General features: G+C 40.8%; 1 protein-coding gene across 2 annotated transcripts in view; it reads left to right on the top strand.

Moving 5' to 3' along the window:
• Positions 1-27,457, top strand: part of SHANK2 (SH3 and multiple ankyrin repeat domains 2) — a 377,060-nt gene that overhangs the window by 62,896 nt on the left and 286,707 nt on the right. For both annotated transcript variants that reach the window (XM_074586402.1, XM_074586403.1), the window contains 7 exons: positions 2,139-2,342; positions 5,649-5,720; positions 6,480-6,588; positions 6,858-7,009; positions 7,822-7,989; positions 11,340-11,456; positions 15,802-15,879. In XM_074586402.1, the coding sequence (XP_074442503.1) occupies positions 2,139-2,342; positions 5,649-5,720; positions 6,480-6,588; positions 6,858-7,009; positions 7,822-7,989; positions 11,340-11,456; positions 15,802-15,879 (900 nt within the window). The remainder of the gene's footprint in view (positions 1-2,138; positions 2,343-5,648; positions 5,721-6,479; positions 6,589-6,857; positions 7,010-7,821; positions 7,990-11,339; positions 11,457-15,801; positions 15,880-27,457) is intronic.

Raw genomic sequence — 27,457 nt, 5'->3', positions numbered from 1 at the left:
AAAAATAATTTCTTTCATGTAACATTTTCATGTAAGAAAGGCTTTCCTGGGAAAAAATACATGTAATTTCAAAATTATCTTTGCTTCTTCCCATTTTAGTAGCATTTCTTATACTCTTTCAGGACATGTGGATAATGACAAGTCACTGCATGTTGATACAGGATGGAGAAGTTAAGCTCATAACGTACATTGTAACTGACAATTTTTAGAGCTGCTGAAAACTGCTGATGTTTGAGTCCAAACTTTGTATTGAAGTTTGAATCCAAACTTTGAATCCATGTAAGAGTCATGGGGCAAGAGAGGTTCAGAGCTGAAGGAGCACAGGGATGTAAACCAGGTTGCCCTTGCTGCTAAGTCAGTACCTTAACTCCTGGGCTGTTTGGGAATGAAAATGGTGTTTATCATGTTTTTTGGCTCCCCTCTCCTTCCCTCCACCATTTAAAAGCCCCCAACTTTTCAAAACCACCTTGATATGTAAAACACGTAAGGGGAATGAAACCTGCTTCCTAGACAACGTTATTTGTGACAAAATCTAATACCTCATTTGTTTGCATTTTTATATTTTAGACTGTAAAAGGAGTAAAGCTATCTGTTATTTCCTAGGCCAAAGCATCACTGGAGCACATTGCAATGAAAGTTTTATCTCGCTTCCCTTACATACCCCAAAATGTCTTAACATCGGGACTTGAGCCATATCTGAAAAAGTGCAGTTTGTTCAGGAACTGAGTGAAGACAAACCAAGTGCTAATTTTTAATAATTCATGCCCAGGCGCAGCGGAGCTGGACAAAGCCCAACGTTCACGAGCCTGCTCTTCTTCCTTGGGCAAACCCCCGTGAGATGCTATCACGACAACTTCAGTGGCACTGCTGGTCAGCCACGATGAATAGAGGACATCTTAGTATCAGTGTCTATTGACAGTCCTCATATCTGGGGATTAATTCACAGAAACGGAGCCAAACTCCTCAACTTCAGCATGTCATGATAGTCAACACCAGCTGGTCATCTCTGCTCTGATAAAGTGAATATATATATATGGAGGAATGGTTGACTGCAGTGTTTGCTTAGTTAAAAACAGTTGGAAATTGAAAGTCCTTCATGTCCTGGTTGTACTTTTTATTGTTGAAAATATTTGCGACATAATATTGGAATAGTCAAGAAGAAACTTTGAACATATAAAATATTGTGACTTTGGACAGGACAAGGGAATGGTTTTAAACTGAAAGAAGGGAGATTTAGATGAGATATTGGGAAGAAATTCTTGGCTGTGAGGGTGGTGAGGCCCTGGCCCAGGTCGCCCAGAGAAGCTGTGGCTGCCCCATCCCTGGAGGGGTTCAAGGCCAGGTTGGACGGGGCTTGGAGCAACCTGGGCTGGTGGGAGGTGTCCCTGCCCAGGGCAGGGGGTGGCACTGGATGATCTTTAAGGTTCCTTCCAACCCAACACATTCTGTGATTCTATGGTTCTGCCTTTGAATCTGCTCTTCAAATTCAGAATTGAAATATTGAAATTAATTTGGCATTTGATTTGTGTATATGGGATCAGAGATTACTTTCAGATGTGTGCAGAGCTCGCCAGGATAAACACGTTTAGTTCTAAAAGACAAACTCCAACCATTTTCTCATGGACGGCCTCGAGACTTTAAAAAGACACAAGAGATACTGCAGAAGCAGTCATGGGTAAAGTTAAAGGAAACACTTTACACTTATAAGACAATGCATAAGACATCAGTCTTATTTTTACTTGTTCTTCTGTTCTTTTGTGAAGTTGTTGTGGTGGAGACAGGGTTATCAGGGCAGCCTGGAGTCAAGTGGATGGTTAAAGATCTTGTAATATCCCTTTCACTTGGCTTTTTGAACAGGTTTGCCATGGAGCTGTTCTCTTTCTGAAGAAGAATGTCACCTCTGATGTTTGTGGAAAGACTTGAGATTTCCTGTTTTTTCACAGTACTTGTGGATTAGTTATTGCAGAGGAATGTGTGTCTGAAATGTAATTCTGTTGATGTATTTTTTGTCATGGAATTTGAAGGTTTATTGTGTATGTGTGTATATATTTATGACACTTGTAAATTTTAGAATGTAAGATACTATTTACATGCTTTTTTCATTAATTAGATTTTTTTTTTATAATTTCTCATTGCAGAAATGCATTAGATTTAACCCAGAAGCTTCAGTGTGGGTTGCAAAGCAACGGATTTTGTGCACTTTGAATCAGAGTTTGAAAGATGTCCTGAATTATGGACTCTTCCAGCCTGCAAGCAATGGTAGAGATGGGAAGTTTCTGGATGAGGAACGACTTCTTAGGGAATACCCACAGCCAGTGAATAAAGGAGTTCCTTCACTTGAGGTATTTGTAGATCTAGTATCTGAAACACTTGTATCCTGATACAAATTATGCAGAAAGCTATATTTGAGGTTTCTACACGAATTGCATTTGGGAAATGGTTGTCAGCAAGTCTGAACTTGAACCCTTGCCCACATCACTTTCTTAGTGGAGCTGTTCTATGTGTTATCCCTAAAAGAATCAGTCCCTCTGGGAAATTTGATTTTGGAGCGTTCCTCTGCTGAGGAACATATCTTGGGATATGTCCATAGGAACATATATCTTATATCCTATATCCATAGGAACATATATCTTGTCCTGTAATTTAATAAAGAAGTGTACGTTTCTAGATTAAGCTTTTGGATCTCTCCTTAGTTTTGCAGTAGTAGGGTAGCAGTTGCTGAATTACCAGCCTTTGCTTTCTCCCAAAGAGAGGGTCTGTCTTTCTCGGTAAAGCCATTTACTATTTTTTTTTTTTTCCCCATCTCGTTCCCTCTGTGCCTTCCATCAGAGTACGCAGATTTCCTCTGGCTGTCTCCTGGGAAAGCAGTAAGGGAAGAGAGGGGGTGTACGTGTGAAGCAGTCACGCGTAGACACTGGAATTTCCCCCCTCTCCGTTGCTCGTGCAGAGGCTGCGCAGCTGGGGGATAAACTGGGCAGAACTATTGTGGCACTGGGTGAACATGGAGCAGAGCCAGATCACCCTGAAACACAGTATAGCAAGAAACTGGGGCATGAAACTAGTATTTAATTAATTTTGATACTGCTTGTATGGTGGTAAATCAACCACTAATAATCTACAGTTAATAGACTTACTCCACTATAACAGAAATCCCAGAAAAAAACCCAACAGGCTCCAGAGAAGGTTTCAGGTCCTAACTTTTCTAGTGGTTTATTTCAGAGATTCAATCACTGATGTCCGTATTATAGCCATAAGCAAAATAAATATCTGCTTTCTTTTTTTTTTCTGTCATGTTTCTTAATGTCACAGAATCACAGAATCGTCATGGTTGGAAAGGACCCTTAAAATCATCGAGTCCAACCAAACAACCTACGATCTCTGCCACTAGAGCATGCCCTGAAGTGCCACATCTAGATGTTCCTTAAACACCTCTAGGGATGGTGACTCAACCCCCTCCCTGGGCAGGCTGTCCCAGTGCCTGACCACTCTTTCAGTAAAGTAATTCTTCCTAATATCTAACCTAAACCTCCCCTGCCGCAACTTCAGACCATTTCCTCCGGTCCTGTCATTACTCACTTGGGAGAAGAGGCCAACCCCCACCTCTCTCCACCCTCCTTTCAGGCAGTTGTGGAGGGCAATGAGGTCTCCCCTCAGCCTCCTCTTCTCCAGGCTAAACATGCCCAGCTCCCTCAGCCTCTCCTCATATGCCCTGGTCTCCAGAGCCCTCACCAGCCTGGTAGCTCTCCTCTGGACATGCTCCAGCACCTCTTGTACAGAGGGGCCCAGAACTGGACACAGCACTCGAGGTGAGGCCTCACCAGTGCCGAGTACAGAGGCACCATCACTTCCCTGCTCCTGCTGGCCACGCTATTCCTGATACAAGCCAGAATGCTGTTGGCCTTCTTGGCCACCTGGGCACACTGCTGGCTCATGTGAAGCTGGCCGTCCACCTGCACCCCCAGGTCCTTTTCTGCCAGGCAGCTTTCCAGCCACTCTTCCCCAAGCCTGTAGCGTTGCTGGGGGTTGTTGTGACCGAAATGCAGGACCCGGCACTTGGCCTTATTAAACCTCATACAGTTGGCCTTGGCCCATCGATCCGGCCTGTCCAGGTCCCTCTGTAGAGCCTTCCTACCCTCAAGCAGATCAACACTCCCACCTAGCTTGGTGTCATCTGCAAACTTACTGAGGGTGCACTCAATCCCCTCATCCAGCTCATTGATACAGATATTAAACAAAACTGGCCCCAAAACTGAGCCCTGAGGGACACCACTGGTGACCGGCCGCCAAGAGGATTTCACCCCCTTAATCACAACTCTCTGGGCACGGCCATCCAGCCAGTTTTTAACCCAGCAAAGAGTACACTTGTCTATGCCATGATTCGCCAGCTTCTCCAGGAGAATGCTGTAGGGGACGGTGTCAAAGGCCTTACCAAAGTCCAGACAGACAACGTCCACAGCCTTCCCCGCATCCAGAAGGCGGGTGACATGGTCATAGAAAGAGATCAGGTTGGTTAAGCAGGACCTCCCCTTCCTAAACCCATGCTGGCTGGCCCTGATCCCTTGGCTGCCCTGCACTTGCCGTGAGAGCTCACTCAAGATGATCCTCTCCATGATCTTTCCTGGTACCGAGGTCAGGCTGACAGGCCTGTAGTTCCCCGGATCCTCCTTCCGACCCTTCTTGTAGATGGGCGTCACATTAGCCACCCTCCGGTCATCTGGCACCTGCCCCATTGACCAGGATTGTTATCAACGATGGAGAGAGGCTTGGTGAGCTCTCCCACCACCAGCTCTCCCGCCAGCTCCCTGAGTACTCATGTTGTTTCATGAGTGTTCGCTGTTTGCAGAATTCTTTTCACTGCAGCTAAAGGATTGCAATTCAGGGGTTAAAAGGGGTCTTGTGAAAAGCTGGTATTAAAGCCTCGTTCAATACAGTCTCCCTGTCCAACAGACGTGCTGCATTCTTTGAATTCTCCATAGTAGAATTAGATAATAGTAAGTTGTAACTGTATAAAGCCCATGATTTTTGCCGTAGATCTTGCTACTCTGGCCATAGGGTAAAATTTGAGTGAGTTTTAACCAAAAAAAAAAAGAGGCAATCCTCTGAACCTCATTCACAGGACCAGCCCTGCTAAACGTCAGGAGAACTATTCCCATGTGTAAGTTCTGCCTATGTTGATTAAGGGTTTTTTCAGGAATTTATTTTTTAAAATAAAAATTGTGAAATGCTAAGCTGATATTTTGAAATATGTATTTTTTTTTTAATTTAACATGCCTTCCCAGTTTGTCTTTCTGCCTGAGACTATAACTGAAAGTGCGCAGATATCCTTAGGGAAATGCTCTTTTCACTGTAATTCCTGCTTATTTATGTAGATTCCAGAGGCCGATCTCATTTCCCATACACCTCCACTGATTTCAGTATACTTATAAAAGATCTGAATTTTGCTTACATGAACTGTAAAAATATGGTGCCACTATGTTAAGCAGAGTGCTGATTATTGGTGAATATTCAAAATGAAATACTAAGCCTTTTTTTAAAATTTTGCCTAAATCTGCATCATCGTGGATACTTTCTGGTAAGGTCAGGAAATTATATTACAAATTTTTGAGCAAAATAGGACATTTAAAGTTTATTCTTTTTTCTTCCCTCAGTTTCGATACAAGAAAAGAGTGTACAAACAGTACAATCTTGATGAAAAACAGCTGGCCAAGCTTCACACGAAGGTACGCCCAATTTACTGGACAAGTTAGCAATTGCCGAGGTAGCAAAGTAATGTGTCTGAGAAACTGGAAATAAGTAGGAGTTCATCACCACCTGGGCCCATTGCTGACCAACGGAGAGCGTGTGCTTCCAGCACCAACAGAGACGTGTGAATTGTGAGCTGGGAATTTCTCTCATAGAAAAATTCCCATGTTCAGCTCTTCCATACGGATACAAGTAATTTTAAATAAACCTTACTTTGTAAATATAATGTGCTTTCAGGCAAAAATGTCGATTTATGTCTTTAGACTCATTTGCAGGTCGGAATAGAGGTGGTGGAAGCCCCATCCCTGGAAGTTTTTAAGGCCAGGCTGGACGGGGCTCTGAGCAACCTGGTCTAGTGGGAGGTGTCCCTGCCCAGGGCAGGGGGTTGGAACTGGATGATCTTTAATGTCCCTTCCAACCCTAACAATTCTATGATTCTATGATAATAATAATAACGATCACCATACACCGAATTTCTTACTGAACGAAGCTTTCCCTCATTTTTATTCCTTAAGATTATAAATACCAGAATCTTCTTACTGTGTTTGACTTTAGAACGTTATAAACCGTAGGGTTTGTGCTCTCAGTATAAAGTCAAGTTCTCCAGGAATGTGAATTAGCTATTGTTCAATGATGTCAGTAGTTATTGACAGCAACTGACAGAATATTTCACTTTTAGTCAAAATTTTCTTTTTAAAATTAGAGGATAATTCGCTCTTCGTCGCTCTTTGTTTCAGGCAAACTTGAGGAAATTTATGGATCATGTCCACCATCTCTCAGTGGAAAAAATCACAAAGATGTTGGACCGAGGACTGGACCCAAACTATCATGACCTAGAAAGCGGAGGTCAGAACAATAAAACCAGCAGCATAAAGTAGTACTTTGGTACCACTTTTTTTGTCTAACCTAAATTGATTAACAGGCTGAATCTCACACATTCTTTCTATTGCCTCCTAACTCCAGGCTAATGGAATCTGGATGGTTTTGCTGTCCAAAGGAGAAAATTGATAATTTATAATTTTCTCTGAGCAGTATTTTAACGTTTTTAAAGCAAGTGTTCTTTATTTTATAAATTTGTTCCTCTTTTTTCAAGTACATGCTATTCTCTTCTTTAGAAACACCCCTAACTTTGGCAGTTCAGCTTGACAATACGGTAGAAGTCATAAAAGCTCTGAAAAATGGAGGAGCGCATTTAGACTTCAGAGCCAAAGATGGAATGACAGCTCTGCACAAAGCAGCCAGAGCCAAGAACCAAGTAACCCTCAAGGTAAATGCTTTCAGTAGGAAATTATACATTATTTTATAAAAATATATATATAGGAGAATGTTTTTAGTTAATTAGTGTTTTGTCCTCAAATAGATCCTTACGTATGTGCTTGTTCTAGTGCTTTCTTACGGCTTTCAAATTTTAGGATTTGGTTTCAGTAAAGGGCCTTTTAATTTCTGATTATTTTTTTTTGGTAGGAAGAACAAGTGGTGAAATTTAACCTTATTCATTGATACATTGGGAAAGATCTGTCTGAGGAAATAGGAATAGCGTTATTGTTGCTTATTGCTTTGAAAGCAAATGCCAGTGGCATGGATTACACATTATATCTTAACACAGTTTCCTCTGTTTTCTTTTGTATTCTAACAGCTATTCTTAAATCACCTTGATGTCCTAGATTAAATCTTATGTTTATGGCTTTCCTTATTCCCTTTTGACAGATATTCAAATTGCATGACATTTTTGATAAAGCAGCTTGTAACTGAAGAGGTGAATGTATTGCAAAGGCGACGCGGCATTTTCAGAACTGAGATTTCTGAACTTAATGCGGAGAGGATGGAAATGGGACATTGCCACTCATCCTTGCCTTGCTATCCCCATAGATTCCTTCAGATCCTAATTCTTCCAAGGTCATTCCTTGCTTAATTTACTCTGTGCTGCGGCCCATTCTATCCGCTTTTAAAGAAGTGAGCAAAAAATAAACATTATGGCAAATATCAACCTTGTAAATACTTTTTCAGGTAGAAAAGTCCCTTTATAGTTAGATGCCCCTCCAAAATATATTTTTTTTCACAGTTTGTGATTGCTTTCAGACCCTTTTAGAGCTTGGAGCGTCTCCTAACTACAAAGACAGCTGTGGCCTGACACCACTGTACCACACCGCTATTGTGGGAGGGGACCCTTACTGCTGTGAGCTGTTACTGCACGAACACGCTACAGTCAGTTGCAAGGATGAAAATGGATGGCAAGAAATTCATCAGGTAGGAGAGTGTACTTTTTCTTTGGAGTTGAAGCTGCGTGAGGAAATGTGCCGTGTGTGTTCTGTGGTTAAATGCTGTTTTGGAAGGCCGTTTGGATGTGTTTAGTCCATGCACATACAAGTACGGAATGACTTCCTCTTTCTATTTGCTTATTACTTTGCATCCTGCTGTGGCAAATTAGGAGTGGAAACTGTTCCTGTGGAGTTCTGTAACTTTGAAATCCCGTGGTTACTGTGGGTTTTGCTGGAGAAATTGCACTAGTCATATTTATGTAATGGACTCTTGGAAGTTTAGCATCCTATTAGTGGCACTTCAGTAAAAAAGCATAACTCAGTCTTTTTGTTAGATGCCAATTTTAGTATCCCTGGTAATGCTTCTTGTGTGTTTGTCAGAGATACTTTCTTCTTTCTCTCTGGTGAACTTTACAGGAAGATTTGGATGCAGGATCCTGCTGCTAGGATCCTTCAGTATGTTGCACTGAAGGATGTTGAACTCTTATAAACTCACGGTTTGAGTCAGTTTTCATTCCCTGTGTGTGTGGAAACTGAGATTCCAAGGATTTTTCTTTTGCTGCTTGTACATGGGGTTTCCTTTCCTTTCTTACATATTCAGTGTGTGGATAAAGGTGGTGGCGTGCCCTATAAAGAAAAATTATTTAAAAAAGTAATCTTTTGAGGTTCATGGTGCTCATGATACCTTGAGCCAGCTGTGGTGCCAGAATTCATCAGGCGCTGGCACATCTCCGTCAGCTTCACCATAGCTGTTGGAAAAGGAGACCTCCTGCCTCACCAAAGACCTAAATTCCGTCTCTTGAAAACACCTGTAATGTTTGGTAAGGCATTTTCTGAAAAAACTTCTTCTTCAAACTGTTTTATCTTGTCTTCTCCAGAAACGTCTGAGTATTATGCAACAGTTGTGTAAGAATGCTTATTGATGTCTCTGCATAGCAACGTCCTCAGTAATTTACAAAGTTTAAAGATTCTAGGAGTCCTAATGTCCTTACAGCTATTTGATGCCTTTCTTCTGTATGGATGAGTTTGAATAATCATAAAAAATGGAACTGATGTAGTATGATCAGATAAATAAAGAAACAAATAATGAACCTTACAGGTTTGCTTAGGTAAATCTAGGCTCACTTTCTTTTTTGTGCGCTATTTTTTTTAGTACACAACTTCTTTTCTTCTCTTTTTTTGAAAGAAGTGGGAGATAGCTGTGGTACCCAGGTTTGGGTGGGGATCTGAGCTTTTTCACTGTGTGAGTGTGTTCAGATCAAGGTCACGTGGATTCATCTCTAGTAGGAAAAAAAAAAATGATTAATTTACTACCTGAGGATGTGGAGGAAATGGATTGTATAGATCAAATAGTACCTCATCTGGACTCCCTGAAAATACAGAAAAAAATTCCCTATTTTGAAAACCCAGCCTCATACACATACGGCTATTATTTCTTATAATGAAACAGAGCTTTTTCAAAACTTATTTCTAAATAAATCAATGTTTACATCTGGATTACGGGCAATCTGTTTTCAGTAATCAATAATACAAGCATTCCTCAGTGAATTAAGTGAGATGATGGTGTGATACAATCCCATCTGCTGTTGTCTGCACGAAGAAGGCAAAGTTACCTTGCATGGCAAGGAAATAATCGGTAGCAAGTCTATTTTTCACGTTGCTAACACAGTCTCTAGCTGTAGAAATTAAGCCTCTGGGTTGCCTGTATAGTGAAGGGGAAAAGGTAAGGTGATGGTTCATCCTTAATAAAAAGGATATCTCCTGGAGATAACTGTCTCTCTCTGTTGACCGTGCTGGGGAGCCCTGGTGAATGGTTTGGACAACTCACCTACCACGCGACCTCTGCAACGAGGGGAAATGCATCTCCCCTGCGCTGGTTCTCTTCCAGTGCCTCCCCATAAGCTGAGTAAGTGCTATGGTCAGACTGGCAAAGAGGAGGCAAATCCCGCTCCAGCAAAGGAAGTGAAGTGGAGAAAGGGCCTGATTTTAACCCAGGTTATTGTAGTAAGAATAGAAAGTTGGAATCGGTTCTTGTATTTTACGAGTTATTTTAATATTTACATCCTCATATTCATACCTAGATGTTGAGTGACTTTTGAAGACTAGACAGAATTGGCAATTTTTAGCTAATTGCGTATTTGCTTTAATCTCCCGGATAGTCAGAAACACAGTTATGGTTTGATACTGATTCTCCCTTTGCTTGTTGCTGGATGCCTGCTTTCTGGTGCCTAGTGTTAAAATGTTCCTGTTCTAGTAACAGCTAGCATACTGTTTTGGCAAATAACTTATAAATGAATAGACTATGTAATATAACACTGTTTTACCTCTTTCTGTGTGTTGAAAATGGAAAACAGAGGAAGAAAAGATGTAATGGTTAGGATACTAGACTGGGATTTGGGATGTGATCTGTGTATTGAGCAACACACTTAATTTTTCTCATCCAAACTGCAACGTGTGTAGATTTGTAACTCCCACTGAAATCAGTGGTAATTAGGTACCTAAGACAGAGTGAATGGCTTCGTATACCTGTATGTCTCAGCGTAAATTCCATATTATTATGCAGGAATGATACTCATCTGAGATGATATCAAGTTAAAAAAACCACAAATCGGGAGGCACTCTGTTGGTGTGCTATAGAGGAGAAGATAGTCAAGTAAATCAGACTGATGAATGGAAATACCGTGATTTTGCTCCAACTTATTTCATGAACAGGACAGTTTCAAATTTCACTGGAGTCTCATTCATAGAGGTTTATTTCCAAGTATTCAGGGTCTACAGTTTCATTTGTGTGCCTGATAAAGTAACTCTTGAGGATGTTCCCTCCTTTGGATCAGTGCCCTGTGTATACTGTGCATCTACTTGACATCACAGAATCAAGAAGATTATTACTTGAATTTTGGCCAGATTTCCTCAAACTGTTTTCACCCCTTAAAAACAAGCTTTTGAAATCTGATCATCTTCAGTGCCCTCTAGTGGGCAACTTCCCGAAGATCAGCAGGACAAAAAACCCGATCTTACGTTAGTCTGCTTATCATGTTTGACAGTTAGGAATATTAGTGGATAAAAAGTGCCAAACTTTGTATTTTCTCAATCCCTTAAACGTCCATTCCTCAAATAAGCAGATGCTTAAACTTACGCACAGACTTGTTGTACCTGAAGTGCGCAAGTTGGTGTTTACAGGCAGGTGTGCACATCTGGGTGTTAGTCCTCCCATTCAGTCCAGGGGTGGTTCTAAAAATTAGACCCTAAGTAGAATATCATCTTCTCTGCTAAAAATCTTTACCTGGGACACCTGCGTAGATTGTGTAATAACCAAAATACGAATTCATCTCTTCACAGGCTTGCCGATACGGACACGTCCAACATCTGGAGCATCTCCTCTTCTACGGCGCCGATATGTGCGCGCAGAACGCCTCGGGAAACACAGCGCTGCACATCTGCGCCCTGTACAACCAGGTGAGCCGGCACACGCCGCCTCTGCTGGCAGAGGCACACTGTCCTCCTTCAGTGACATCAAGATCCCCGGCGGGAGTCGAGGCGTACCTGGGGTCCCCTCTGCGTACGGAAGTGGGAGGGATGTCTTGCTTTGGGGGAAGACGGATCCAGAGAGTCCAGTCCCGTGGAAACTGGAAACCAGTGCTGTAAGAGAATGATACATAACCAGGAAAAAAAAAGACAGAATTTGAGGAACAAATGCTCCATCTTGTACGTCCATCCACAGAAACAGAGGCTTGTTGAGTTTTCTGTTGAAGTTCACTGGTTTTGTGATAGGTTTTCCTGAGATGCTTCCTCGCCTTAAATAAATGCATTTTGGGATAAATTTCCCATTATTGTTGATCCATAGAGGCAAGCTACACTGAAGAAGAGCGTAGCTCATTATTTTTCATGTGTTTTATTTAATATGCAGTGAAGTGTTACAGCTTTTAAACAGTGGTCATAGAAACTAGGAAGAACATAATTAAAAACTATATTATTAGTACTTCATTCACTGATTACAAATAGGGCTGCTCATTGGAGGTAGCGAGAGTATACATATTAATTAGAAAATAAAACAACACACGTATCATATCTAAATATTTGTTTCTTATTCAGAGTTTATTGCTGTTTTGCTAGAATTTAAGTTAGAATTAAATAGGAAATACTTGGTGAATACTTGGAAATGTATCTGTAGGTTTTGCAGAAGATACTGGATTCTCTGCTCTTTACACCTTGTGTAGTCCTTTACAAATAATAGAATCATTTGATTTGATAGCATTTTATATTCTGTGTGGCTGGGATGGGGAGCAAACGAGTTTTACAACTATGTTAAAACACAGCACGTATAATGTTACATTGAAGTAGGAAAACACAAGTCATGAGATGTGACTGTAACTAGTGAAACATCTGTTAAAGCATCTGCTTCTTAATTAATTACCATCTTAGCTTTTTTCAAAAGTCTTGTCAAGACAGATTCCTCAATTAGGTCTAAAATACCCTCAGCTTCTTAAATTATTCCCAAAATTATATTTTTTGACTTTTTTCAAGACTGTTGACTTGATGCGCATGTCACAATTGGTACAAATTCGTAAAGAGTCTAGCCATACAAACCTTCCGCGTTAATGCTGATTATTTGAAGTACACGGGGTGTCAGTGGGAGCCAGTACCTCCATGGACTGCTGCTTTCCCACTGTCTACCAAGCGTCGTCAACAGGCTCTCAAGCACCAACATCAACTAATTTAAGGTATTAGCAAGAGTTTCTTTGTTCAGCTTGGGTGGCTTCTGCGACTGTAGGCATATAAAGCTTTTTGCAAGTTGGTCCATGTTCAAATTCCTAGAAAATTTTGCAGAGAAATGAAATTCACCTTCATATCAACAAAAATTTTGCATTTAGGCTTCACGTCAAGAGCTTAACGTGTGTAACTATGGGTACTTTTGTTGAAAAAAAAAAAAAAAAAAAAAATTAAAATATTCGCTTTAAGCTCATTTACTTCACTTTCCCTGAGTAGGAATTTTGAGGCCTGGGCCATAATGCACATAAAAATATTAACTCATCTCGGATTTTTTGTAACCGTTTTATTGCTGTGTTTCCATGACTATAGTTGTTTACAAGACCATACACCTTTAGCAAAGTTTATGCAGTATGATGCTGAAATTAGAATAATCCTGTAGCTTGACAGTATTTTTCATGTCGAGAGGTATTTTTTCTCCTGACCTCAGTGGAAAAAATTATTCTGTAGGAGACTTAGAGACACTAATTGAAATTGTATCTACAGATTTGCAAACATTTTCATGGTCATTAAGCTTGGCTTTGGGAATGGAAGTTTAACATCTTGTGACTACGCTGTCGTGCTTCTGTTTTCCTTAATCAGGTGTATGTGAAAATCAGGGTTTTTTTCTCAGGGTGCTGTGAACGGTAACCTGCTGTTAAAAATCGGTGTGCTGACTTTTTTCGGTGTCCTTTTTATTGCAAGTTGTTATTAGGGAATGCGGAAGGAAGGGTGTTGGCCTTTTCTGGATGGAGGGAATGGGAAGGACAGCAGTATCCTTTTTACCTCTTGATTCCTGTAGATGGAGTCATTACCCATTTGATTTTTCCCTTCCAGCCTTCCCTAGGGGATTAGGGGATTTTCTTGAGATGCTTTCTGAAGTTGGTAATTCTGTTTTCCTGAGTCTCAGCTAAGTGGTGATGGGAATAAATTCTTGTTTTTTAAAGTTACTTTGTGGCCATCCGGTAAATGAATAAAATCTAGACAGATCTTATGCCTCTGTATTTTGCAAATAACAACGCTGGGATGAAGTTTGCTTTCTTTCAGTCAATGGATCGGATTCTATATGAAAAGCATTTAGTGTTAAATCAGGTAATTGGCTTTCAGACAGCAAATTGGATCTAATCTGTTGACAAGCCCACACTTCTCTGTGAAATTGTTTTTAATCTTATGAAATCTAAAAAGCTGCTGGATATTAATTTATGTATGATATAATGAATGAGAAATACTAAGCTCTCAATATCAGAAATTACTAGCTTGTCAGGGCTAAAATACGCGCAAACAGGAGTTACAGCAGCCCCTTAACAATGGAGAGCTCTAAAATGTGGATTTCCATTAATTTAACAAAGGAAAAGTAATCAAAATAATTTCTGGTGGTGACTTTTTTGCGTATTCTCCTAGTTTGTTGCCCTTAGTATTGGGGAGGAGAAAAAAAGCAGAGAAGATGAAGCTAAGAATGCTTCTGTTTCTTTTAAAAGGATAAATAAACAGATGCAGTATTTCATCCAAAACACGTTTCCGTGGAAATTCTTACGTTGAACAACTCTGAGCACTTTTGTCAAAACTTTCCTTATCAAAACCATTTAATAAATAAATCACTTTGCGTGTTTTTTGTTACGCTGCAGACAGCTTATTAAATTTGTAAATCATGTGGTGTTTTAAAATGTGTAATTCTTTTGCTTTTTTGTAGTGTTGAATCATTTTCCAGGTATATTTAGGACAACTTTGTGATGGAGGAGACTTAATGGGATCGAGAATCTGGTGGGAGAAATTAGAAACCACAACGACAAAAATTATTTTCAATCATAATTTCAGCACATTCACTTATGACTCAGAATCTAGTAAATAAGCATCATTTCTGCCACTGAAATAGCTAAATTATATGATTGTTTTCTCTGGCTGCAAATTTACTGTTAAAAATGAAAGGCAGCACATTGAAATACCTCATTAGGTAGAACTCCGTAACACAACAGGGCAAGAAATCTGGAAAGCACAACAAAATTAATAGAAATATTTGTGATGAGGAAATGTAAAACTATGTTGAAACATGAGCTGGTTTGCAACAGGTCCTAAGATGGACGTTAAAGATGACAGGTAGGAAATACAGCCTACATACGGATCATCAAATAGTCTAGTATTTTGAGAACCGTGCCAGAACCACGGAGGATTTTCAGCAGGTTATGGTCAGTCGTATTTTACAGCAGCGCCAACTTAACACAGAGTACCAACTTAAGCAATACACTGTATCGGTGCAAAAAAATTGCTTTTGAGGGATTTCATTTGCAGATTTCCTCGGTTCAGAGGGCCTGAAGCCATACTTTTCTCTTAATGGAAGGGCTGTATTCGGTTAGTGCTGTAACTGTCAGTATTTCTCAGGGAAAAAAGAGAAGGTAAGACTGCTCAGTGCAGCGTGTATAGCCAGACCAAATAATTTCGGGTATATTAAAAAAAAAATAATCATACACTAAATGTTTAAAATTGAAGATAGGTTGAAAAAGCCAAAATAAGTGCATGCAAGCGGTAAAACTGCTTTATTTAATTTTTAGCAATAGAGGAGGATGTGGTTCATCCCAGGTGCTGTTTACTGTACTGTGAACAGTTCAATTTTTCCTACAAAATAGGCAAAAACCATACGAGAGCCAAATTTCATTTTGAACTGACACATTTTCTGCAAAATCTGATTTTTCATATATGGAATTTCCACAGTACACTTTCTCAAAAATTTAGTAAGGTGTTTATCTCTCACATTCCTCTACATATTTTTTTATACTTGCATATTGTTTCCACACGCTGTGAAAGCAGCTAGAGCCTTGTCATATTTAAGGAAAGTTATACCAAACGGCAACACGTCTCGTAGCCACAATATCTCTTTCTCTGGAGGGGTTCAAGGCCAGGCTGGATGAGGCTTGGAGCAGCCTGGTCTGGTGGGAGGTGTCCCTGCCCAGGGCAGGGGGGTGGAACTAGGTGATCTTTATGGTCCCTTCCAACCCAAACCATTCTGTGATTTAGTAACTAAAGAGCCTTATTAATAAGTTTACTCTTCTATTGTTTTTAGGAGGGCTGTGCAAGAGTGCTGCTGTTCCGGGGAGCCAACAAGGAGATTAAGAATTACAACAGCCAGTCTCCATTTCAGGTAAAAAAAGAATATTTCAGGTAAAAAAAAAAAAAAAAAATATTTCCCCCTGCCCTCCAGAAATATTGGCAAGAAAATCTCACATGAACTTGATTTTGTGGAGAAGTTAACGCTGCACAAAGCTGAAAACAACTGTAGAGTAAGGGAACTATTTTTGGAAAGATTACTATTTTCTAGGAAGAGAACTAGTTTTGGAAACTGTGGCTTTTGTGTAATGCAATAAGTGAAGATGTCCTGGGATAATGAGGAACGAGAGAAAAACACGCTCACTCTTAGCAGTTCCCATGACGCTGTCAATGAGTTTGAGAATTCTGTGAGCCGTTGATGACAAGACATGAAATGACTGGTGTCCTGTGGTTGGATGTGCTTTGCTTTGCAATGGTCTCCCACATAAGAGAGGTCCAAGGAGCGACCGGGCAGCTCAGCTTTGCTTGGCCCCCGTTGACTTAGCGAGAAAGAAACTCTTCCTTCCTTGGATGTGAGGCCAAAGAGCTGGGCTCAGTTTCAGGGATGGGGTTGATTTAACGCACTGTCAGTGGTAAAAGCTGAATGAAAATTAAGAAAATGATGTCTTTCTTTGGAAAGAAAATGAAGTCTTTCTTTGGATTAGTCAAAACTCACTGGATTTTATTTTTTTTTCACCGTTTTCTTATATTACAGTACTTTCGGAAAGCTTAATTAAAAATCCAAATGGAAGGTAGTTGTTTGTCCAAAGGGTTGTCAGGTATGCTTGACAACCTTAAGCCCTCATTTCTGAAGAAGTCTTAATTAGCCCGGATTTCAGAGAAACGTTCATAATGCAAACTGACATGTGAGAAATAGGGATGAAAGCTGTAACGTTTGAAGAAAAAGGAACAGAAAGAACGTTTTTCAAGTTACAGAAGGTGGTGCTTCTGGAAGAACGATGGCACAGTACCATTAAAAGGAACCGTCCTGTTGTGAAACATGAGGGGGCTATTTCCCAAAAGCAAGTAGTCTTTCAGCCAAAAGAAATCCTGATTTACCTTTGCTTTTTGCATCTTTCCCGTTACATCCTCGACCCACTTTGGATAATGCTGGCATGGAACTCAAGGAAGGCTGCCTTTTCTCTCATGCTTTGAACTAGTTGGAGTATTAACTATGTCCCATGTTGGCTCGACAAAGTTTATGTGTAGATAACGCCTCTGAGTTTCAGTCTTTTAAAAAACCCTCAGCCAAATATATCTATATGAGTTTAATTCTCTCCATATTTTGAAGGTTTTCTGGAGGTAAGTTGTGTATCTCAAGAGCTTGTGAGTTCTGCTTGCACATCCCAGCCAGATTGTTGTTTACTTTTGGGACCATTTTCCCAAAACTGGGGAAACAGTGTCTTAATAATTAAATTTTAGGCACCATTTTTGGACTGCTAATAGTTTGCCGTCTAAATTTGTGCTAAGCTCAAATTCACTAAGTGCTATACTTATCACTGTACCTTAGAGTTACGGAGCAATTAAAAAATGGGATAAGAGAAAACCCTAATTACTGGAGGAATGGGGTTCCAGTGTCATCTCTTTACTTTGAGAGATGAGATTATATTATTCCTTTATGTTTTTGATGTGGGGAGGGTAAGTGGCAAGTAAAATAGTTTCCATTTGTCTTCCTCGTGGTGCTGACTGCTGCAACATTCCTGTTCTTCCTCTTAGAACAGAAAAATACAGGGGAAAAAGGCAGAAAAGAAAATCTTTGTAAGAGCTGGTGCTGGTAATTGTAGGGCTTCGGGAAGTGAAGGACGAGTAGCCAAAATTAAATAAAATCAAGTGAGTACAGGAGACAGAAGAAATAATTTCAAGAGAAGGGTACAGCTGTAGAAGTGCACTTACTGACCAGGGACCTGTCCCCTGTCCCTACGGAATGAAATCTTATTTTTTATTGTTTATTATATGATTTTTGTATGATTTTTATTATATGTTAACGCTTCTGATGCTTGGGCTTTTGACTGGTCACTCTCCCCTTAGTATGAACATAAGGACTGACAATAAGGTTGGCTTTTTTTTTATCCTTTCTAGAGCCACATGCTTTAAAAAAGGAAATTACTTTCCATCTTTTTGCTCTATGGAGTGTTACTTCTAGCTGTAGGGAATGTAGGAAAAGTTCTAGTTTTTCAAATGCAGCGAGTAGAGAACACCCTGACGCCAGCACTGCAATAAAGCAGCATTAGAATTAATTCTTTGCCATCTGTCTGTTGCTGACCCAGTCGATCAGACACCACAAGTGGAGCTGTTATAAAATTATGCAGAATCCCCTCGAGTTAATAGGATTTTGCATACTAAAAATGTTTACTCATGTAATCAGTAGCAAGGAACATCGAAGCATCTCATATGTACATAATGAGAACGGTTGTAGCTGCAGCATCTATTCCTTTGAGTAACCTCCATTATGTTCTTTTCTCAGAAATCTAAAAGGATGATTCTTTTGAATTGCTGCTTAGAAAACTGATGATGTGAAAACTGTGCTATTCTGTAAAACAGAAGTATCCCGACATGGAGAAATTTTTTGCATTCAAGGCCTGCCAAAGCGTTATTTATTTTGATGAAAACGAGCAGCAGAGTTTGTATCTGGCATTAGTGTCCTATGAATGTAGTGTGATTTTACCACCAAAAAAACCCCAGCTGTGCACGTCTTCACTTCTCACCAGATCACAGTGCTTATTAAAACAAGCGTGGGTTTACCGGATCATATGGAAGGCAAATTCATCATGGCTGAACTCTGTGCCACTTAATTCAGGTATCCCACACGGTGTACCCATCTCTGCCTGGGACCCAGCTGTCCTTCTCAGTGTCTAGCGGAGTTAGTGTTGGAATGGCGTGGTCAGGTGTCGAGGCCATGAAAAAGCTTGTCTGTATTTCTCAGTTAGGCACCTAAGCTTTTATTGGCTGCCTTTGAAGAAACGTGTCTCATCCTGACTGATTACTGGGGTCCATTAGGTTAGTAATCAGTGTTGAGTACGGGTGATGTCACCCGTGGCCGAAAGTCTGGGGGTGACTGTCAGCCTTGATGGATGGCGCTGCTGATGGGATGCACTCTGCAATAGCAGAATATGGGTCAGCAGGCATTTCTCTCTCTGGTTTTTTTTTGGGGGGGGTCCCTCCCCCTCCTAATAAGTATTAACACTTGTATGGGCGTGGGGTGAATCTCCTCCCTCCGTGTATGTTCCAAGCAGATCGGGGCAATTCCTCCATCACCGTCCTCGGGCTGAGCGTGAGAATTCTGCGTGTCCTGTGCATTTTGGTTAAAGGCTGACTGGCAATTAGAGTTAAGATGATAGCTGTGCCACATCATTATACTGTATTACCACCTCTGTTTATTAATCACTTATCCATCCTGTCTTAGCTGGGTAATCTAAGTACCTTACACACTAATTATTCTGTGCGAACAGATGGGAAAAAAATTGATGTTACAGAGCTGGAAGCGCTAGCTAATAATATACTGGTATATATATTGTGCTTGGCCATTTTTCTTTTGAAGTAACTATAATCGGAGCGGGTCTGTGCTTTCATTTGTAGAACTGAACTTGGATGTGCCCTCAACCATGTCTGCTGTAAGCACCGCTGATGCCTCCACAACCATTCGTGCCTTATGCTAGAGGTTGCTGAAACAGTGTTTGCCACCAACGTACGGTACATCGAATTACAGCTCTCATAAGCTGGCTTATGAAATGCTGAACTGTAACTTCTGTTCCAGCTATAGGTTAAAGTTTCCAGTGGCTTTAGGGTTTTTTTTGATGTTACCGTCTGTATTGTATTGGTAAAACCTTACAGAATATCCTTGCAGAAAAACTGCGATATCCTGTCAATGTCCATAGCGAAGTTTCCACACATTTTATGTTCTCCTAGATTAATGTAAAATAATTTCTCACCTATCTGGCAAATATTAGTCCAATAACCCAGAAATATCAGAGTTTTGCAGTGTTCGCAAGCTGTTGAAATTCTGTTGTGTAAGTTAAAATGAACATACATCTTGTTTATCGTGATTTTCCATTTTCTTTTAGTGAGCAGAAGCTCTATGCGAATAATTCATATGTTTTCATATGGGCTATAAAGCGCTTCCAAGCTTAGAGCCAGTAGAGCTAATAATTAGTCAGTGTTTTTGAAGCATATGTGTTCAAATACACGGAACTATTCTGAGGTGGCATTTAGTGACATCTTTTAATGGCAGAGTTGTACCTGAGAATGATTGCGCTTGGCTGTACCTTATTATTGACCACTGCTGTCCCAAATCCGCATGGGTTATTAACGCGCTCGTGTGACACAGCTGGCAGGAGGAGCAGCAATCTCCCAGGTCCACTGCAGGTAGAATTGTTCCTTTCAGTGTGTTGGCGGTACATCCATTTTCAATTGCTCATACTTTTTGCCAGATTTGAATCATTTGAAATGAAATTTTCCACGCCTGGTATCTCGGGTGGCATTGTTCGGAAAAACAAAATGATTCAGCTGTTTCGGAGTATGGGTGAGGGAAAACATGTGTTGTTTTGCTCATACTGAAAAACTCTGTTGACCCACCTCTCCTCGTCCCATCTCCCCTGTTGTGTTATGTTGTGTTGTTTTGTTTTGTTTTCTTTAATTGCTGTGCATGCTGTCAGTGATCTCCGTGTTAATAACGTGGCACTGTAAACCAGTTTGCAGTCTGACTCAAATACAGGGGCTCCAAAACCAGGCTGTGTATTTGGAAGCTGAGCTGGCTGGGGGGAATAGAGACAGGCGCCATCGGGGATGGGTAAGTAAATATGGAGCTTGGAGATGGGTGAGAAAACACAAAACCAGCTGGGACTCGAAGGAGTAGAGTGAATGGGGCAAGACCAAGATTGATAAGGGTCTTGTGGGGAAGAGAAGTTCAGATTAGAGGGAAGTCGTGACTGACTGTATAAAGAGGGAGCTTTCCTGGGGCAGTTCCTGGGGCAGCGATGCTGGGGAGGAAGGCTCGGACCGGAATGGCTGAGCTGGGAGGCCGGGGAGGATGGGGCTGTCACAAGGTGGAAGGGCGTGCAATGGTCCCAGCCCTGCTAGTGGTCTGGAAAAAAATAATCTCGTTTATTATCCAGCATATCACTATAATGGCTTTGCAAACCCCAGGTTTGCTTAGGTTGTTATAATTTTGAATTTCATCTTTTTGATGAAATTTACAGGCAAAGAACTTTTTCTCTGTTTTTTTTTTTTTCTGTCTCTGACTTATTGTCGAAAGGGTGAAACTCTGAGCAAGCTAATTTTAAAACCGAAAACCAAAAATCTCTGTCCAGTGCCTCAAAAAGGCATCTTTACAAATATAAAGTAATGTTTTCTCTCTTGATGTTAAAATATGTAACTGTTGTGTTAATGGAGCGTACGAATTACACAAGGACTTTGTCTTTGCCAGGTATTTATTTTCATCCTAATTCCTTTCCTGAAGCACCTGCGTGAAGAATGCCTCATTGAATATTGTCTATTACTCTTAGTGTGTAGCTCTTTTCTCATTATGTATTCTGCCTTTAGTCAGACTTTCAGCTTTTTCCACCTTTTGTCCTGATTTGAGTCAAATAATGGAATTTATTCATACTTGCTTTGGTTGTTTTATTTTTTTTTATGTTAGATCACCGCTTGTGTTGATCAGTTCCGCTGTGTTTTGCAGTACAGAAATAATAGGTAAAGGACAATCTGTCATGGAAGAGTGTACAGTCTAATTTGCACTTACTCATTATTTGTGATATTTAGATATTGATTGGAAAAGATTTAAGGTTTTAATCATGTAAAAACACCAAAAGTACTAGAACAAGTATAATAAAAAATCTACAGAACGGCTTTTAAGACTGAGACATAGAGGTATTAGTCAGAGTTGCATTTAGCGTTTTTAAATCTGCACAAGTCGCCATACCAGAACAAACTATGGATTTTTCCTTTAAAAATAAAAAAGTGTGTTACGATGTATATATGTAGGCATACGGGAAGAGTGGCTGGAAAGCTGCCCGGCAGAAAAGGACCTGGGGGTGCTGGTGGACGGCCAGCTTCACATGAGCCAGCAGTGTGCCCAGGTGGCCAAGAAGGCCGACAGCATTCTGGCTTGTATCAGGAATAGCGTGGCCAGCAGGAGCAGGGGAGTGATGGTGCCTCTGTACTCGGCACTGGTGAGGCCTCACCTCGAGTGCTGTGTCCAGTTCTGGGCCCCTCTGTACAAGAGGGACATGGAAGTGCTGGAGCGTGTCCAGAGGAGAGCTACCAGGCTGGTGAGGGGTCTGGAGACCAGGGCATATGAGGAGAGGCTGAGGGAGCTGGGCATGTTTAGCCTGGAGAAGAGGAGGCTGAGGGGAGACCTCATGGCCCTCTACAACCACCTGAAAGGAGGCTGGAGAGAGGTGGGTGTTGGCCTCTTCTCCCAGGTGAGTAATGACAGGACCGGAGGAAATGGTCTGAAGTTGCGGCAGGGGAGGTTTAGGTTAGATATTAGGAAGAATTACTTTACTGCAAGAGTGGTCAGGCACTGGGACAGCCTGCCCAGGGAGGGGGTTGAGTCACCATCCCTAGAGGTGTTTAAGGAACGTCTAGATGTGGCACTTCAGGGCATGCTCTGAAGGGCAGAGATTGTAGGTTGTTGGGGTTTTTTTTGTGTGTGTGTGTATGGTTGGACTCAATGATTTCAAAGGTCCTTTCCAACCATGAAGATTCAATGATTCTATGATTCAATGCAATTTCTTAAAAAACGTAATTAACATTAAAAAAAAGAAAAAAAGGAGAGCTCTCATGGTGATATATCCAGATGCAAACAATGATTATTTATGTTATGTTTTCTCATCCCTTACCTTGGAGTGCTACTCACACAGAGGAACACCCGTTCTCATTTGAGAAAAAGGCTTTTTGGGAATTTTACACATGGCTTTGGGCATATTTATGCCTTTGTGGTGCTGATATGTGTGTTACCTGTTAGGGTATTGGGGGAAATGTTGCCAAATTAAAATATTCCTGAGACTAGAGATACAAGATACTGTTCCGATAACCCTTCCAACAGGAAAGTGCTTGATGGCAGGTTAGAGGTGACCTCAGGTGTCAGCAGATTTCCTCCTACTGTCAATTTTGGAATATCGACAAACTGTTGGGCAGATGCTTCTCCTTACTGGCACATGAAGTACAATTACCAAAGGTCAGTAATCGGTTCATTATACAGCTGGTGCCAAGCCAGTAACAAAGCAGAGGGTAATACTCTTGTTGAAGACGTGTGGCAGCAAAGATGCCTCAACTACTCTGAAGACATTGCCGCTACTTTTGAAAATTTGGACCTCAGCCTAAGGGACTTTCAGCAGTGCACTCCCTTGGCTTGATAAGGGCTGGATATAGTAAGACATCCAGGAGCAGAAAAATACATATGAACACAGAATTGGGTTAAAATCCATTCACTTCCACCCAGGGCATAGTGCTGGCTGATCACTCCTAACTTTTGTCTTAACCTCTGTCACTTCTCAGAAAAGCAGACAATATAAGTTACATAGTAAAATATAAAGAAATAATATGATTATCTTTTATTGAGAGATGCAAAATATTGCCACGCTTAGAGATGCTAAAAATACTTACTGCAGAGTGTGTCTTTTTTTTAAAAAAGAAGCTTTTGTTGCTGCACTCTTGTTATGTGACTGTAAACTTATGGGGAGTGTCCATGAGACCGTCTTTTGTATCACGCTCCCTGTAAATGATCCGAGACCCTTTCTTCTTCCCCTTCGTGCTTTTTCTCCCCTCTCAGGCAGAGGTGCCCAGCTGAAACGCCTCAGGTGTTCTCACATGCAGCAGGATTTCCCTGGGAAAAACAGTCTCTGAGGTCGCTAGGAGCCAATCTGTTTGTTTTTCCACCAAATGGGTAAACTTCCAAAAGCTCAGAAGCGACGGAAATTGGGTTATAAAAGGGAACAAATTAAGCAAACTAAATTGTAAGGGTCACTACCGCTTCTTGCTTCAAAGTAAGAAGCTCGTGTGCGATTCAGACGTGATTGGTTGTCATGGGTGAAGTTGCAAGAGGCAATGGTGATTCGTACAGTCTTAATTTAATTGTAATATTTTGACAGCAGGATTGAATATTGCTCTTGTGATTTTATTTATACTGTATCCTAGAAGAGAAGGCAGCAAGGGTAAGTTCTTAAATAGCCTGATCGTAACTGAGCAGTCACACGTAGTGTGTCTTATCCTTGGAAAAAGGTCAGCTCTGACAACTGTGTGTGTTTTTTACTGTAGCTGTAAAGAGTGCTGTAAATCTTGTCATTGGAAAAGCTTTATTTCATTGTTGTGTCTATCAGAAGAAGGTTTTGTATTTTTATGGGTTTAGGACAAATTTGGGGTGAATAAATGACATAAAAATACCCCATTAGTTCTAAGACTGGAGCTATATGAACAAGATTAATCTAAAATGCCCGTTTATTTGTATTACGTTGTTACCAGGGGTTTACATGTCTTGAAATGGAAATGCTAGGCACCATATAAAGATGTGACAGATATCCAGTATTTTTTTTCTCAGTGTTCTTGCAGGAAAGTGCATTGTATCAGACTCTGCTCCAGATTGAACTGTGGGAGAGATGAGAGATGTTGTCCTTTGAGGAATCCTTGATTCCCGTACCTGTATGTGTGGTATAAGAAGGTTAAACCTTATGGGAAATCTGTTTCACAAACCATAGATAAGCATGCTTGTGGTAATCTGCTACATTTAATTTTTTCTTATTGTTAAACCGTGTTATTTTGAGATATTAATACCATTCACTTTCTCTATAAAATGTAATACCTTATTACATTTTGTATGCTGCTGTCATGTGTATGCAATAGTGCTAGTGACACGGATTGAATCAGTCAATAATAATGAACCAGGAACATCAGAGAACCTGAAATCCGCTTTTTGTGCTGAGGCTGCTTCTGCCATGGATGACCAGGGTGCCCAGCGGCGTCCTGCTCCTGTCCTGTGTTCCTCTGTCTGCTTGTGTCCAAACGGATTGTCACAACTTCAGACTAGGCAGAAGGAAGAAATTTTTTTTACGCTGAGGGTGGTGAGACACTGGCCCAGGTTGCCCAGAGAGGTGGGAGATGCCTCATCCCTGGAAACGTGCAAGGTCAGGTTGGACGGGGCTCTGAGAGACCTGCTTTAGTTGAAGATGTCCCTGCTTATGGCAGGGGAGTAGGACTAGATGGACTTTAAAGGTCCTTTCCAACCCAAACCATTCTATGATTCTATGAACTTACACTTGCGTTTCTGGGCAACGATGATATTTTAATTTTGTGTCCATGGCCGTCAGTGTGGCACTTCAGGCTTCCAAGTACAGATGAATGGTCATAGTGAGGATGGACAGTGATGTGGTGGCATGTTCTCTTGCCTTTACATGACTGTACAGGCTATTGCCAGAAATCAGTGCTGAATATCCCAGTGAGTTCTTATTGCTTATAAAAATGGAGGATCTGTGCCTCTAGGACAGACTTAGCATCTTCTTGCATTGCTATTTGGAGAGAACATTCGTGACAAGCATTTGGCATACGCTGCCGTCCCGTGTCCATCTTCATCAGAGTATGTTATTGGCATTGACTTTCACTAGACTGCTGTTTCCAAAGGTTTTATTATAGTTAACCCCCAGAATTTGGAACGAATCCACCAAATGTATTAGGTAAAATAGTCACAGTATTTTATGAACCCAATGCATTTGATCCTAAGGGCTTTCCAAAAGCATTTTCAGCCATTTGGGTTAGCAGTTGAAGCAACACTGTATTATTAAGTGTTTGCAGAATTGAATCCCATGAACAGTTTTTACTGTGAAGTAGTGGGCAGTATCTACTGCCTGCTGTGAGTAGGAAGACATTTTTCTGAAAGTGTTTGGGGAAGAAGCTGCTAATATAGCACGTTTTGCCTTTTCTATCAGGTGGGACTGTCTTCAGAGGTGAGAGTTTTTACCCTGCAGCAGCACAGACCTATACACGCTTTAGCTGAAAGTTCTGTGTAACCTGACATGGAGCGTAATTTCAAGGAGAGCGAAATCTAGCAAATAAAACACTTTCTCAATCTTTTTTCTAACAGAGTTCTGCTGAAGAAGGTTGCATTTCATGGCTTTTTGATTTAGCATAGTATTGGAGGGGGGAGAAAATTAAGTCAGTTTTATTACTGGCTGTGTCTTATCTGATTCATCTGATGCTGCAACCTGGCTTTATCTGCTTTTAGTAAATACTCCTTTGCAATCGCTGCTCGCCCATGTAGCACTAACGAGGATTATGTAATAACTGGCTTTTGATGGCTCTTTCCAGCTTGAGCCGGATTTTCCCCTGGAATGGGTCTGTAATTGTAAATGCGCGTGTATCGCACCGCTTGCTTTTTCTTTTCCGTATTAATAATTAAAACCCAGGTGTAGGAAAACACATCTTACTTGAGAATGACTTGCTAGGTGGCATTTTAGCACAGAAGCAGAAAGAGGATGTAATTTATTTTCTCTACTTTTAAAATAGAAATAAAAATTAGATTTCCCAACACATGCAGTGGCCATGGAGGAGGCTTAATACAATCTATACGAAGTAGGGTAAGCTAAAAATCGTAGTTATTTCTCATCTAAAGAAACAGGAGGAAATAAAAGAAAGAATGGCGTGAAGCAGCGAAGTTGTGCCTGGGATGAATTTTCCTTCATGTTCCTTTTTTGCTTCCTGACATGTTTCATGGTACCTTTAATGGACTTGCCCGCGTATTCAGTTCAACGCTTTCTGGCACGCTGGTTCTTGCATAACGAGGGATCCTTTTGTCATAGGAGTTAAGTTTGCATTTCAAAGCTGAGAGAGTGAGATGATTTAGAAGTGATTTGCTCGCATGTTGTGAGGAAAGGACTTACATTTTTTTTTTTTTTTTTTTTTTTATCTTGGTGTCCATGCAGGCTTAGTTTAATCTGGAGGTATTCAGCCATGGCTTATTCATGAATAAGAGTAGTTAAGCTTTAAGAACGCAGTTGTGTATGTTCATGTAAAATGAAATACAGGTTCTAGTTTTTAAATCATAGTAAGGTTACTGGGAAGTGAGCATGGCTGCCTACAGGCAGTTTAGGTGTCGGTCCAGTATAGAGTCCTGCTAAGCCAGCACTGAGGACGCAGGGCGAGCAAAAGGAGGTCATACAGTGCGATACCCTTCTCTTAATTTTGGCTTGAATTCACCAGGCTAGTCAGCTCTGGCACTGGTTCATGGCTACTGAGTGTATTTCAGAAGACCCACAGGGACCGTAAAATCTCCTGCAAGCAAAACGAGCATTTTAGCGATGAAAATGTGCCAGCACTGTTATGCTTGCACTGTGGTTTTTTGATAATACTCAGCTAAATACATGTCGTGTATTTGGATGCACATTGTTATAGATCTGCTTATTTTTAAAATATTAGTTGCTCAAAAATATTTAGGGTAAAATCCTAGTTCCTGTGAAGTGGGTAACATTCTGTTTGATTTCACTGGGGGGTGGGAGCGTGTTCCTCGCACTTCACCTAAGATTGTTGCAAAGCCATGCTACCAAATCTTTCTATATACTCTATTCTAGTGAATATGGGTATTGCTAATCGGCATTTCCTGATTTTAGTACCATGCTAGCCTTTTTAGTTATACAAAATTGCAGACT

The sequence above is a fragment of the Larus michahellis genome, chromosome 4, assembly GCF_964199755.1.
Source record: "Larus michahellis chromosome 4, bLarMic1.1, whole genome shotgun sequence".
NCBI lineage: Eukaryota > Metazoa > Chordata > Aves > Charadriiformes > Laridae > Larus > Larus michahellis.
This window is presented reverse-complemented; position numbering and strand designations above follow the sequence as displayed.